This window comes from Simochromis diagramma, unplaced genomic scaffold, assembly GCF_900408965.1.
Source record: "Simochromis diagramma unplaced genomic scaffold, fSimDia1.1 OVJJ01000061.1, whole genome shotgun sequence".
Classification (NCBI taxonomy): domain Eukaryota; kingdom Metazoa; phylum Chordata; class Actinopteri; order Cichliformes; family Cichlidae; genus Simochromis; species Simochromis diagramma.
In genome coordinates this window covers 1,701,895-1,713,929 of record NW_024386945.1, presented here as the reverse complement: position 1 = coordinate 1,713,929, position 12,035 = coordinate 1,701,895, and the positions used below count along the sequence as shown (strand labels likewise).

Below are 12,035 nucleotides of genomic sequence, written 5' to 3'. Positions count from 1 at the left end.
CATCATAGAGTCCACTTACCCTTCCTGCTGTATTTGAGAGCTGAGATATGACAGCATGAGCTGTGAGCTTTAGGCCCGGTAGGAAATTTTGTTATACTAGAGAAACAATTAGATTCCTGTGCACTCAAAATATTTGTTCACAAGTAAACAAAGGTGCCATTCAGCATTTCTCTAAATCCTTTAAAAGAATCATCCGCATCGATTCCTTTGTGTTTGGTGTAGATTTTATAAGAAATGGAAACAAGGGATCATTTAGTGTGTTTTACATGTAATTTCTTTTAAAAGCAAAGGAGTGGTTTAACATGTTGCTGCGTCCTTGCCAGAGCAAGATGAGAAGACCAATACCACGTTCATGTTGTTGTATGGTAAATATGAAGCAACAGACAGCAATTTGTTGATGTAGCTTAGCACAAAGTTTGGAAACAAACAACTCGTCTGGCTGAAGCCGTTGAGTCTGGCTGATTTTGTCTGGCATAAACTCTTTGAAGCTCCAGCCAGGCAGATATTGTTTCTCCTTCATTTTCCTTCTGAGTCCTCACATTTGTCAAACAGCCGTTATGCTGTGATCACTAACGCAGTGTCTGAACAGGCTGGACAGTGAAAGCAGCACCTTTGTTGTGCAGGTTTTGAAGATACTTACAGCATAAAACACCGCAATAATCCAGTATTTATAACAATGGATTGCATTTATATAGCACTTTTCTAGGCAACCAAAGCGCTTTACAATTCCACTACTCGTTCACTCTCACATTCACACACTGGTGCAGGCAAACCACAGTTGTAGCCACAGCTGCCCTGGGACAGAATGACAGCCGGTAGGGCAAAGTGTCTTGCCCAAGGACACAACAACCAGGACAGAGAGAGCTGGGGATCAAACCGGCAACCTTCCGGTTACAGATGAGCTTCTCAACCCCCTGAACCACGGTCACCCCAGTATCACCAGATCAGAGAAAATAAGTAGATGGATCTATACTTTTTCAATTCTATGTTGTATTGTGTGAACAGTTAGCAGCAGAAGGAGAGGTAGCAAATCATTTGCAGTAGTCTGACTGCAAACAGTGGTCAGTGAGTAGGCAAATATTGAAAGGCACTTGGCTTTGCCAATTGGCTGATCCCTGTCTTTCATTATATTACATCAGGGTTAACACCTGGCAGGAATTTCTTTTTGTAATTACTGTAATAAGTTGCTGTCAACTTGATTAATGTCATGTCATGTCTTTTGTATGCTCCACTCCGTGTGTGTGAGGATGCAAATACTATCACACTTTTATATAAGAGCAAAGCGCAGTGAAGACCCTGCAGGGCACCAGTTAGCTTAACATTACAGGGAAATCTTTTACAACCTGATACAAATACCACAATTGGCACAAATGCTCTTTTTTGAGTGCCCTTTTAAAAAATCTCAATTGAAAATTCAAGATCGTAGCAATTTCCAGGGCAGCCTTCAACTCTGGTAAGAAAATATAATTTTTTCAATATTTTTTCAATATAATATTCAATATAATATAATATTCAAGTAGACTTGACTTCAAGTCTACTTGTTTCGAATTATGTATGCTCAAAGAGAGGTCACCTTTTGGAGCCTAAAGCTGTGTCCAAATTCAAAGGCTGCATCCTTCGGAGGCCCGTTTGTAGGCCGATTACGTCACAGCGACGCAACGAAGGCTGTCCAAATTCAAAGAATCCTCCAAACGCGGCTGACAAATGCTTCCTCCTTTACCCCAGATTTAAAGGATGGGTCGGGTGTATCCTTCGTGGCCCACCATATCCCAGAATTCATAGCGCGGCCCAGCCAATTCCAGTTTCTAACAATGGCGGCAGCTACTTAGTTTTAATATTACTCTTATTACTCTTTCTAGGTCACAAAATAAACTTACGCCAAAGTCCTGTTATATTTTAGATAGCAAGGAGCAAACAACTGAGTTTATTAAAGTCCACCAAGACAGCTGGTGACACAAACCTGAAGGCTAGACCCCCCAATTTCACAGCCTCGCACTTCCAGCCTTCTCGGTCTTCGGAGGACCTGGACGTTGTGGTCTACGTGGGCCGGGTCCTCCGAAGACCCAAAAGGCTGGAAGTACGAGGTGGCCAAGGAATTTGGACACAGCTTAAGATTACTAAGAAGCTGCTATGTGTTCTGCTCAGTTCAGGGTTGTAGTAGTAGTAAGTCAGTTCTTCTTGTCCAAATCTCACCCATGGCTACAAGAAGCTGGCTATTCAAGATGGCTCAACATGTAAAGTAGGTAATTTACCTTTTTGAAGGTCAGTGGCCTAAAATAGTAGTTACCTGAACTGGAATTGATGAAAACACAATTTAAAAATTTAAATTCTATCTACTTTGTACCAAATTAACAACTCCAGGTGGACAAACATACTGAATTGGGGGGAAAGAATAGCGGAGTAGCACGAATACATTATTTATTGATGATTTTTAAAAATGTTTATTTGTTCCATTTTGTTTGATCACGTTTGGAAACCAATGGTTTCAAGTTAAGCATGCTGCTGCTTTGCTTCAATGTCATCACAGTGAGGAATTCAGCTTTTGAATTTAACAATGGGAAAGAATGAGCCAATATCCACAGATCAGGTTACATAAAACCTGTAAAATGTTTTGATTTGACTGTGCTTATGTGGAGGAAAAAAACTGTTTCAATCAATCCAGCTGTCTAAACAAGCCATGTATCTTTTTTGTAAGCTGCACGAACATGGATGACTGAAAAATCAATCTCCGGTGTGTCTCTGCCTTAAGAGAGCTAACTGTTGATGCTCACACCAGCTGCAGTTGATTTGCTCTCACAGCCTCTAGTTTGTAAAGGCTCTGGTCATGACCACTTAATCAATGTGATAAAGGTCCAATGGATTTTTCCAGTTAATGTAATTCCGCAACGAAGTTTAAAAACCAATAAGCCAGTTTTTCCACAGAGGCGTGCCGCTTCCTGTCAGGGAGGTTAGCGTGTAATTTGGGCAGGTAAGCAGGTCAATGGAAGGCAAGACTTCATGTGGTAGATATGCTTTCAGTGGAGCAGACAATGTAGCTGGATCAAAAGTGCAAAAAGTTGACTAAACTTGTGAAGAATGCAAAATGCATACCATGCATTTCTAATTTATACATAAGCTCATGTAGAAATTGAGAAACACCTCTTACATACTGATGTAACCCCAGCTGCAGCTTTTCATTTAATGTGCAGATATTAGAATCATATCAGTATCATCTAAACCTCAGCAAGAAAGCAAATAAGCATATTTTTCTAAATGAGGAACATTTTAAATGAACATCCTTGAACAATAAATCCTAATTTACCTCAATATTATCCTAATTCAATATTATACCTTATTCTTAACATAAATCACTCTTCCACTATTATTAAAAATGTTCTGGTGGTGAATCAGCTGTGGCCTTTTTAAAGTTTAACTAGCTGACCTTTAACTGCATTGTCCCCTTCAGGCAGGGAGTTATATTTTAATCATCAGGCAGTGCTGCTTTAAATGTAGCATCATCCCTAAATGTTTGATCAAAGTTTTGGAAGCTTGTTGTTAAGAATAAGCTACATCTGTCAATCCATTTATCCACCTGTCCGTCCATCTCTCCAATTTAGGGTGAGAGGTGAAGTACACCCTCAAAAGCTTGCTACTTTATTGCAGATAAATAAACTCTTCCTCATATGCTGTCGTTTTCCCTGGACTTTCAAAATTCAATTCAATTTAGTTATATTTATACAGTGCCAAATCACAACATCAGTCGCCTCAAGACAGCAATCATATAACCCCCTATGAGCAAGCAATAAGGCAACAGTGGGAAGGAAAAACTCCCTTTTAACAGGAAGAAACCTTCAGCAGAACCAGGCTCAGGGAGGGGCGGCCATCTGCTGCGACATGGTTGGGGTGAGAGAAGGAAGACAGGATAAAAGACAAATGACTTGTCAAAGTATGGCTTCTACAAGATCTTGCAATGCAACTTGTGGTATCAGGAACAAAGATGTTATGAAAGACTGTGATCTGCAAAAAATATGGCATTTGGGAAACTATCTTCCACATGAATGCAACGATTCCCAGCAGAACACTCCCAGAGTGTCACACTGCCTCTGCTGATGTGCCCTCTTACCATAGGTGCTTTCTCTAGTGGACAGGGATCAGCATGGGAACTTTCAATCAGCCTGTGGCATTGGAAGCCCATACAAAGCAGGCTGTGAATGGACTGTATGCTGTAACATCTTTCAATCATTGGCAGAATTAGAATTTTCAGAAATTTGTGCCACAGCAGCTGTTTTGTGGTGGACCAGTGGTGGACTGGACCAGCCTTTTAGCTCTCTGGTCCTTTATTAGTACCTAATTTTCTTATAAGGGAAGGGGAGGAGATAGCTCAGTAGGTAGGATTAATAAAGTATACAAAAAAATTAGATTTCACATGTGTTGGCAGTTGAATAGGTGAACAAAACTGGCAGGAGGCAGGAAAAAGATAAATTCATGAAAAAAAGAAACAACAAAATACAGAGAACAGGGGGAAACTTGTACTAGTGCTAAGCACTAAAGCACTAAGATTTTCTGACAATAGGAAATAGTGGATGAACTGGGGTGATAGATGATGAAGGTGTGCCAAAAAAACTGAGCAAAAGAAAGATGTGAAACTGACAGAAGGATAAAGAGACCAAGAAACACAAAAAAGAAGAAATCTAAGAAATAATTTCACTTGCTAAAGTCACTTAGATCATTATGCAAACCCATTTCTCTTTCCTCCACCTTTAATAACTGACTGGTCACTTTCTACATAATACATATATATGTATATCCCAACCTGTGACAGGTGCTATTGTTACATGATCGTTAATATTACTCACTTTACCTCTCAGTGGTTTTTAAATGGTGGTGCTTTTCATATACCTTATATTTGAAATGTTTTTTGTTGAACCATTCTCAGGCTATTCTCGTTGTCTTCTTTAAATACAAGACCACAGAGCAATCAAGCATCCTTTTTCTTAAAAAAAAAAAAAGAAAAGACCAATGTCATTTGAGGATTAACACAGGACAGTCTGTAGACACTTGCCCCACTTGTGTCCCATCCATGCTGGATCATTTTACTGAGTACTAAGACTGTGCCTCTGAAACTTCCTGAAAGTACAATAAACCCCTTCAGGAGGGCTGGAAAAATGATTAAGACTGACTGGGCTGTGGTGTAGTGCAAGGGAGCAGCAGGTTGGGGAAAAGGTGTCATATTTAGTCACATCTTGTCAAGGGGGCGGAAGGAGGGAATTCACAATGATGCCCTGAAATAGCCAACATGCAAATGTATTAAACATAGAAGCAGCTCATAAAATTTTGGGGCAGTTGATTTGCGGATGTCCCCAGACACTGGAAGCATGTTTTTAAAACCACTTCAAGTACTAAATAAAAGGAGACATTTTATATAATACGCTATAAAACATGCGCTCCAATTTTTCTAATACATAAAAGCAAAAATAAAAACATGAAGACTAGACTCTATCAGCTGTGTCACATTACCAGCCTCTTTTCATACAATGCACATGTTTAATGCACCATGTCAGTGAGACATGATATAAGAAAATCAATTCCACCTCAGCTTCTGCAGATAAAAAGTTTTAATATTGCTTCTTCGAGCACAGCTCAGACCTACAGGTTAAAAATTATCCAAGACCCGCCTGTCGGGTGTGTAATGAACATTCCTGGGTCTGGTTTTGTAACTTCATTTGTATTAATAAAATCAACAGCAGGCATACTTTAGGTATGTTGATATTTTTATATAAGGATAGTTCAGTAGTATACAATTTACAATGGGGCGATCGTGGCTCAAGAGTTGGGAGGTCGCCTTGTAATTGGAAGGTTGCCCGTTCGAGCCCCAGCTCGGACAGTCTCGGTAGTTGTGTCCTTGGGCAAGACACTTCACCCGTTGCCTACTGGTGGTGATCAGAGGGCCCAGTGGCACCAGTGTCCGGCAGCCTCTGTCCGTGCGCCCCAGGGTGGCTGTGGCTACAATGTAGCTTGCCATTACCAGTGTGTGAATGTGTGTGTGAATGGATGGATGACATATTTATCCATATGGGTTAGTAAATTGATTTTATTGGGCCCAGCATGTGTCTGTGAAAATACTCATAAATGTTCAGCGTGCACAAAAGACAAGGAAGCGAATCAGCTAAAACACTGTTGAGAGGATTAAACTTCTACACTTTACCAAGTAAAAGAAAGTCTTTTACTCAAGTTATACATAATTTTGAGCATCCCTGGCAGACAGTGAAAAATGTGAGGAAAAAAGTATGCAAATAGACTAATCTGCACATCTGAGTGTAATATTTCATGGTGAGAACAGTGTTAACCATTAGCTAACATCTTCCTTTTGCTGCTGGGGACTTTGCTGAATCTTACACCTGTGTAACTGTTTCTACGAACTGAAAGCACACAGTAATACAAATGCACTGACTGTCAGCTGTTACGCTTTAAGTATTTGGAAGAGCAAGGCTTGTGTTACAGCGCCAATGTCCTCCTTCATTTTTATTCTGAAACAGCAGCCACTACAAATACTCTTTGTCTTTAAATGTAGATCTTTGGATATATTTGCCATGGGAATTTTCTTATTTTAGTCCGAGGTCCTCCTTCATGAAGCTCTCAACTAATCTCAGCAGCAACAAGGTTTCTGCTGGGAAACCTAATTCCCCATCTACATAAATACAAACATGAACATTACATTTTTACATTGTCATTAAATCTACAGTACCAACAAAATAGCAGATACTATAAGCAACTAAAGATGGGATGCTACAGGGAGCTACAAAAACAAGGGCTGGCGTTAGTGCATTAGCAGAGCTAAAGTCATTAGTGTCAGCTCTAATATACATGTTGTACATCTGGGTGAATATTAATGACTGAGTCGGCTGATAGCCACACAGCTGTGAATAAGTGTGAAGCATAAAATGATGCCAATCACATTGTGAAAGCATGAGCTAGCTAACTGTGGCAAATTGTATGATATTCCAACTGCAGTAAATAAGTGATAACAACGGCAAGCTCGCTTTTTATTAGGCTGACTGCGATTTTTTTCATGCAGAGATATGCAGCTTTGCTTCAGCAGCTTGAAATGTGATATCTTTGGAAGTATATTTATTTAGTTTTTTGCTGACATGAGGTATAGCAATAGAATCAACAGCCAGGTTAGGTCTCATATACACAGTCTTAGTGAATGGTCAGCGACCCAGTGGCAACCTCTAAGTATGGCAGTACACAGTCACAAGGAAAGCGCTGAAACAAACACTAGTAGTATTTGCCGTTAAAGTAAAAGAAAAGGTTTCAAAAGGTGCGACTTTTACTTTGAAGACAAACTTGGATACGCAGTTTCAATACTGCTCGGCGAATAGTATTTGTCTTCCATGCAAATGCAAGGAAACTGTGGCAATCGGGTATTAATTGAAGGGGGTTCTGTGTAGCATGATATACCTCATTGCCACCAGTTTTACCTACTGATTGCAAGTGGCCAGTTCTGCCAAGTGTTCAGGGAACACGCAATTTTCCCTTGGGACCAGTGGTTGCTAGGGGATCGCTGGCCAGTCTCTAAGACGCTTTAGTCATTTCTGACAGCTTAGCACAAAAACTGAAAAGACTTGATCATTAGAAAAGGTAAGAAACTCGCCTTCCAGCGCAGCATGTCTAATACTTAATAATTTGTAATGTCTTTACAAGAGCAAGATGTAAAGGAACAAATTCAATTAAGATGAAGCCCAACTGTGCTGAAGGCTGTTTCATATTATTAGTGAGCACATCCTGTGTGTGTTCAAGTCAGCTGTTTGATGTGCGTTATAAGATTTATAGTACATAATATTTGCTTGTAAGTAAGCTTATGGTTAATTTCATTAGAGAAATTACACATTTGTAAAACATAACAAAAATAATACCAGGAAAGAGTAACAGCATATGGCTTTAGTCTGAACTTTAACCTGCACAGTCAACAGCATGCAGTCAGCAAATTAGTACGTTTAACCACTGTGACCCTTTGTAATAAACTTTGGCTTCAGGACGACTAACATTAGTATGCCAGTGACCCTTTTAACCACCTAGGTCTACCTATTAATTTGGCAGTACATGTCTGCATCATTGTATAAGGGCACTCAAGGATTGGGATGCATGCTGAGGCAGCATATGAGCTAATTAAATCAAAAGACTATTGTTAAGAAGAACATGCGCGGGCCAGGCACCACTTCACAAATGAAAGTGATTGCAGTTGTTAATTGTAAAACAATTTTTTTACAAGCCCTGTGGTCATGGAAGATGTAACTGCTGCCACATTATTTTCATTTTATTTATTTATTTATTTATTTATAAATCAGTAAACCTTTTTTTCTCTTCTGCATAGGTGAAATTTGGAGAACCGGCGGATCAAGACTCTCAGGAGCTCTTTGGCTTGCTTTGTCAGTTTGTGCATGACTTCAAAAGGGCACATGCTGAAGCTGTATGAGTTATAGAGTTATTGCACAGAGTACTTACATTAGTGAGGGCAGAGACTGCAGTGTTGCTTACTAAATGAAACTGATCCATCTTTGTTGTGACAATTATAGAAGTTTGAGGTACAGAACTATATGACACAGTGTAACTTAATTAGTTTTTTCAAACTGATGGTTTGATTTAGTTTTTTTTTTTTTTTAAATATATATATTTCCTGAGTTGTACAGATATTTTATTAGATAATGGACAATGCATTCATCGTAGCAAATCCTATCCCTGGACAGCCTGACAGACTGACTATGTCACGGAAATCAATTTTGTGAATACAAACTGATTTATGTCACATCGTATCATATCATAGATTGGTTCGATTTGGTTTACTGACATTTATTTTGAGACAAATCAGTAATGAAGGATGTAAAAGCCCTTGGTTGGAGCCAACACCCAGATGCTGAAGTGTGCTGTGAAAACTCACAGCTCTCTTTGCTGGCAGAAGCACAAACCCCCACCCCCTAAAAACAACTCATCAGAGGCCAGCGGAGGTGGGCATTCTTTGGGTGTGTGATTATTTTGAACATTCGGTTGTTCTTTGGTTGGGGACATTGCCTGTTCCGGTTCTCTGTTGGAAACTCCAAGGCTGGCTGTGATTCACATCTGCTATGTGGAAAAAAAACCCTAAAAACATGATCAGCAACATACATTTAGCTTTCAAACAGAAGAAAGGTCTTCTTATTGCCAGTTGGAACTGATTGATGTGCCTTTGTGTGTTTGACATTTTAATCAGTTAACAGAAAAAAACACTGTTTATACCCATAACTGTGAACGGTGGTGGCATAATGAAGAAGACCCCTCGCTGAGATGGAAAAGTTGCATATTTTTCCGTTCTAAAAGGAGAAACCAATTATTTTAATTAAAACTGTATCTGTAGAAACGGGTGATTCATTAGCAGGAAACATACAAAACGGCTTTATAAAATATTTAGTTCATGCAGCTTTTGTTTCATACAGAATTGTAACTGGCTTTTGTGTTTTTGTGCTCTTCACTTCATGCTCTTGTATTGCATTTGAAATCGAAAACTGATAAATCTCATAACATTTAGCATATAGAAAAAAAATCAATACTAAAAGTTATTTCAGATTATGTGGCCTTCTATTTTATTGCTCTGAATTAGTTTTAGTTCTAAAAACTAAAAGATAAATATATTAACTATATTTTTTTCTACCCTTTTTATAACCTTGTGTTTCTGCAGCTTTCATTCATTTAACAGACGTTTAACCTGAGTTTGGGTTCTGGGATTTAAAAGGCTGTGCAAAAAAAATCCTAACTGCAATGTAAATGATTGGACATTTTTTCCCAACTATTATTCCCTTCAGCCGTGTGACATCTAAGATACAGTAATGTGCAAAAATCTTGAGCCACCTATGTTTTCTTCATATTTTGTTTCCAAGGAAACAGGTTTTCTTGGATCTTTTTAAAAGTGGTATTGAGCAATAGCTCTCCAGGATTTCTGAAGGTCTTTCAAAGTTTTTCTTTGGACAGTGGCTGGTTTTTCCCTCAGTTTGGTGCATTCCTTGTATCTGACAATTTTCAGAGGAATCCTTTTTTGTTTGTTTGTTAAGCCACTTAACACCGATCTACGAATCATTCAAGCATAAAAAAGACACCCAAGTCAAAGGATGAATGAGTGTTATGTCTACAAAATAAACAACTTAGCAAAGAACTCATTTAACACACTGTTTCTTCCCATTTCTTTAGTTGAATTATATTTCATGTGGTGTACCTCATGTGTTTAAAGAAATGAAGGAATCTGGACAAGAGAAGGACAAAAGTAGTAGTAGTAGTCAGACCTGAAATAACTGTCTATGGAAAATAATGTTTTTAAGAAACATGAAAAATCTGACAATCCATCTACTGTCTAATGAAGCCTCATCAGAAACTGTGTCAGTGGAAGGGTGGCTTTCAAGAAGCCATTTTTAAAGAAGGGAAACAGGGAGAAAAGGCTGAGGGAAGTGACACAATAGCTTAATTTTTCAGCATAACAATGATCTTAAACGTCTGTTAAGGTTCTCAGTCATCCAGGTTACTGTAGTCTAAGGAGCTTGGAAAGAAAAGCATCTGGACTTCTTTAAGTAGCTTGAAGACGTTCCACCTCTCATCCGAGAAGCTTCTTCAGTTCTAGGGTCAAATTGTGGAGAGTCCCAGATTTAAGTGTCCCCCCCACAGGGCTGTGATTGGGTAGAGGATCATTAGGGGGGTCCATTGTCCCTCTTGTGGGGACACTCCCACAGGGCTTAAATCCGGGACTCTCCACCATATGATCCTAGAACTGAAGAAGCTTCTCGGATGAGAGGTGAAACATCTTCAAGCAACTTAAAGAAGTCCAAACGCTTTTCTTTCCAACCTACTTAGACAAATGATCTTAAATACACCGCCAATACAGTGAAAACATACATGGACAGAAAAGCTTACACACTATCAGTCATGTATTGACCTCGCCAAAACAAAACCTGTGGAATCATCTTGACAGAGAACAAAACAAAAGCAGCCAACACCCAAATAAGAGCTTTGAATAACTATTCCTGAAGACTAAAAGAATGCTTGTTTAAAGGAGTTCAGGCTATGTTGAAGAATAAATGTCGTCATACCAAATATTGACTTTCAATCAATCTGTTTTTACCTTACACACTATATTTACACAGATGATTGCGCATGTTTTCCTAAATCACGGGCCTATTTCCCATTTTCTTAGCAAAGTATAAAGAAATGAGGTGGCTCGAGACTTTTGCACAGTGCTGTAGAACTAAATTCTGTTTACAATATATATAAATCTTAAATCCTGGTTTAAGCGAGGCACTCTTCACCTATGAACTCCTGTGGAGAAAGTTCATTAACAGCCAGAGCAGCGCCCGTGTGCAGGTGTTCATTATTCATTTTGTTGTTGCTGCTGCAACAACAAACAATTTGGCAACAGTTTTCCTTCAGAAAACAAAGCTTCACATTTGTTTCAGACTCCGTAGTTTGTACTGCTTGAATCCCTCAGACCTACTTTCTCTCCTCTGACTGTTTCCACAGGAGGAGGCATTGTTACAGAGGTTTGTCCACTGGATCACGGTGACTTCCTCCGTGTTTGTGCACTGCGGTGACATGGTGTAAATCCATTTAAAATGTTAGCAGAGGCACATGCTGTGAAAATTTGTTTTGTGGTGCCATGTTGGACCGCAGTTCTATTTTGGGAAAGTTGAGTCTGAGTACGCCGCCTGTTTAATTGGCAGCAGAGGGAATAAAACAAATTCGCATTGGACCAAAAGTAAACTTGTTCAGGGTCACATCTCGGCGGCTTCTGTGTACCTGCCTAAAACTTTAAAGCTGCATTAATCAATACTTTATGTTAATACTGGATCAAATGACTTTCTAATGTGAAACGTGTCACTTATATCAGAAACCTTCTGAGAATTATCTCCAGAGGTTTTAAGGGCTTACATTGCGAGGAAAATGAGATGTGTGAGATCAGAGTAACAAGAGAGAGTACAGGTGTGTTTTAGATCAGGGTGGAAGCTATGATTATGTGCAAGCCTTTCTTATCAAGAGATTAA

The 12,035-nt window shown here is 39.2% G+C and overlaps 1 protein-coding gene across 1 annotated transcript in view; it reads left to right on the top strand.

Annotated features, from left to right (window-relative positions):
- LOC120737384 (formin-like protein 13) overlaps window positions 1-10,171 on the top strand; it is a 50,166-nt gene extending 39,995 nt beyond the window's left edge. Inside the window, exon 17 of the mRNA XM_040038037.1 lies at window positions 8,354-10,171. Coding sequence (XP_039893971.1) covers window positions 8,354-8,455 — 102 coding nt within the window. The 3' untranslated portion in view covers window positions 8,456-10,171. The remainder of the gene's footprint in view (window positions 1-8,353) is intronic.
- The last annotated feature ends 1,864 nt before the right edge of the window (window positions 10,172-12,035 follow it).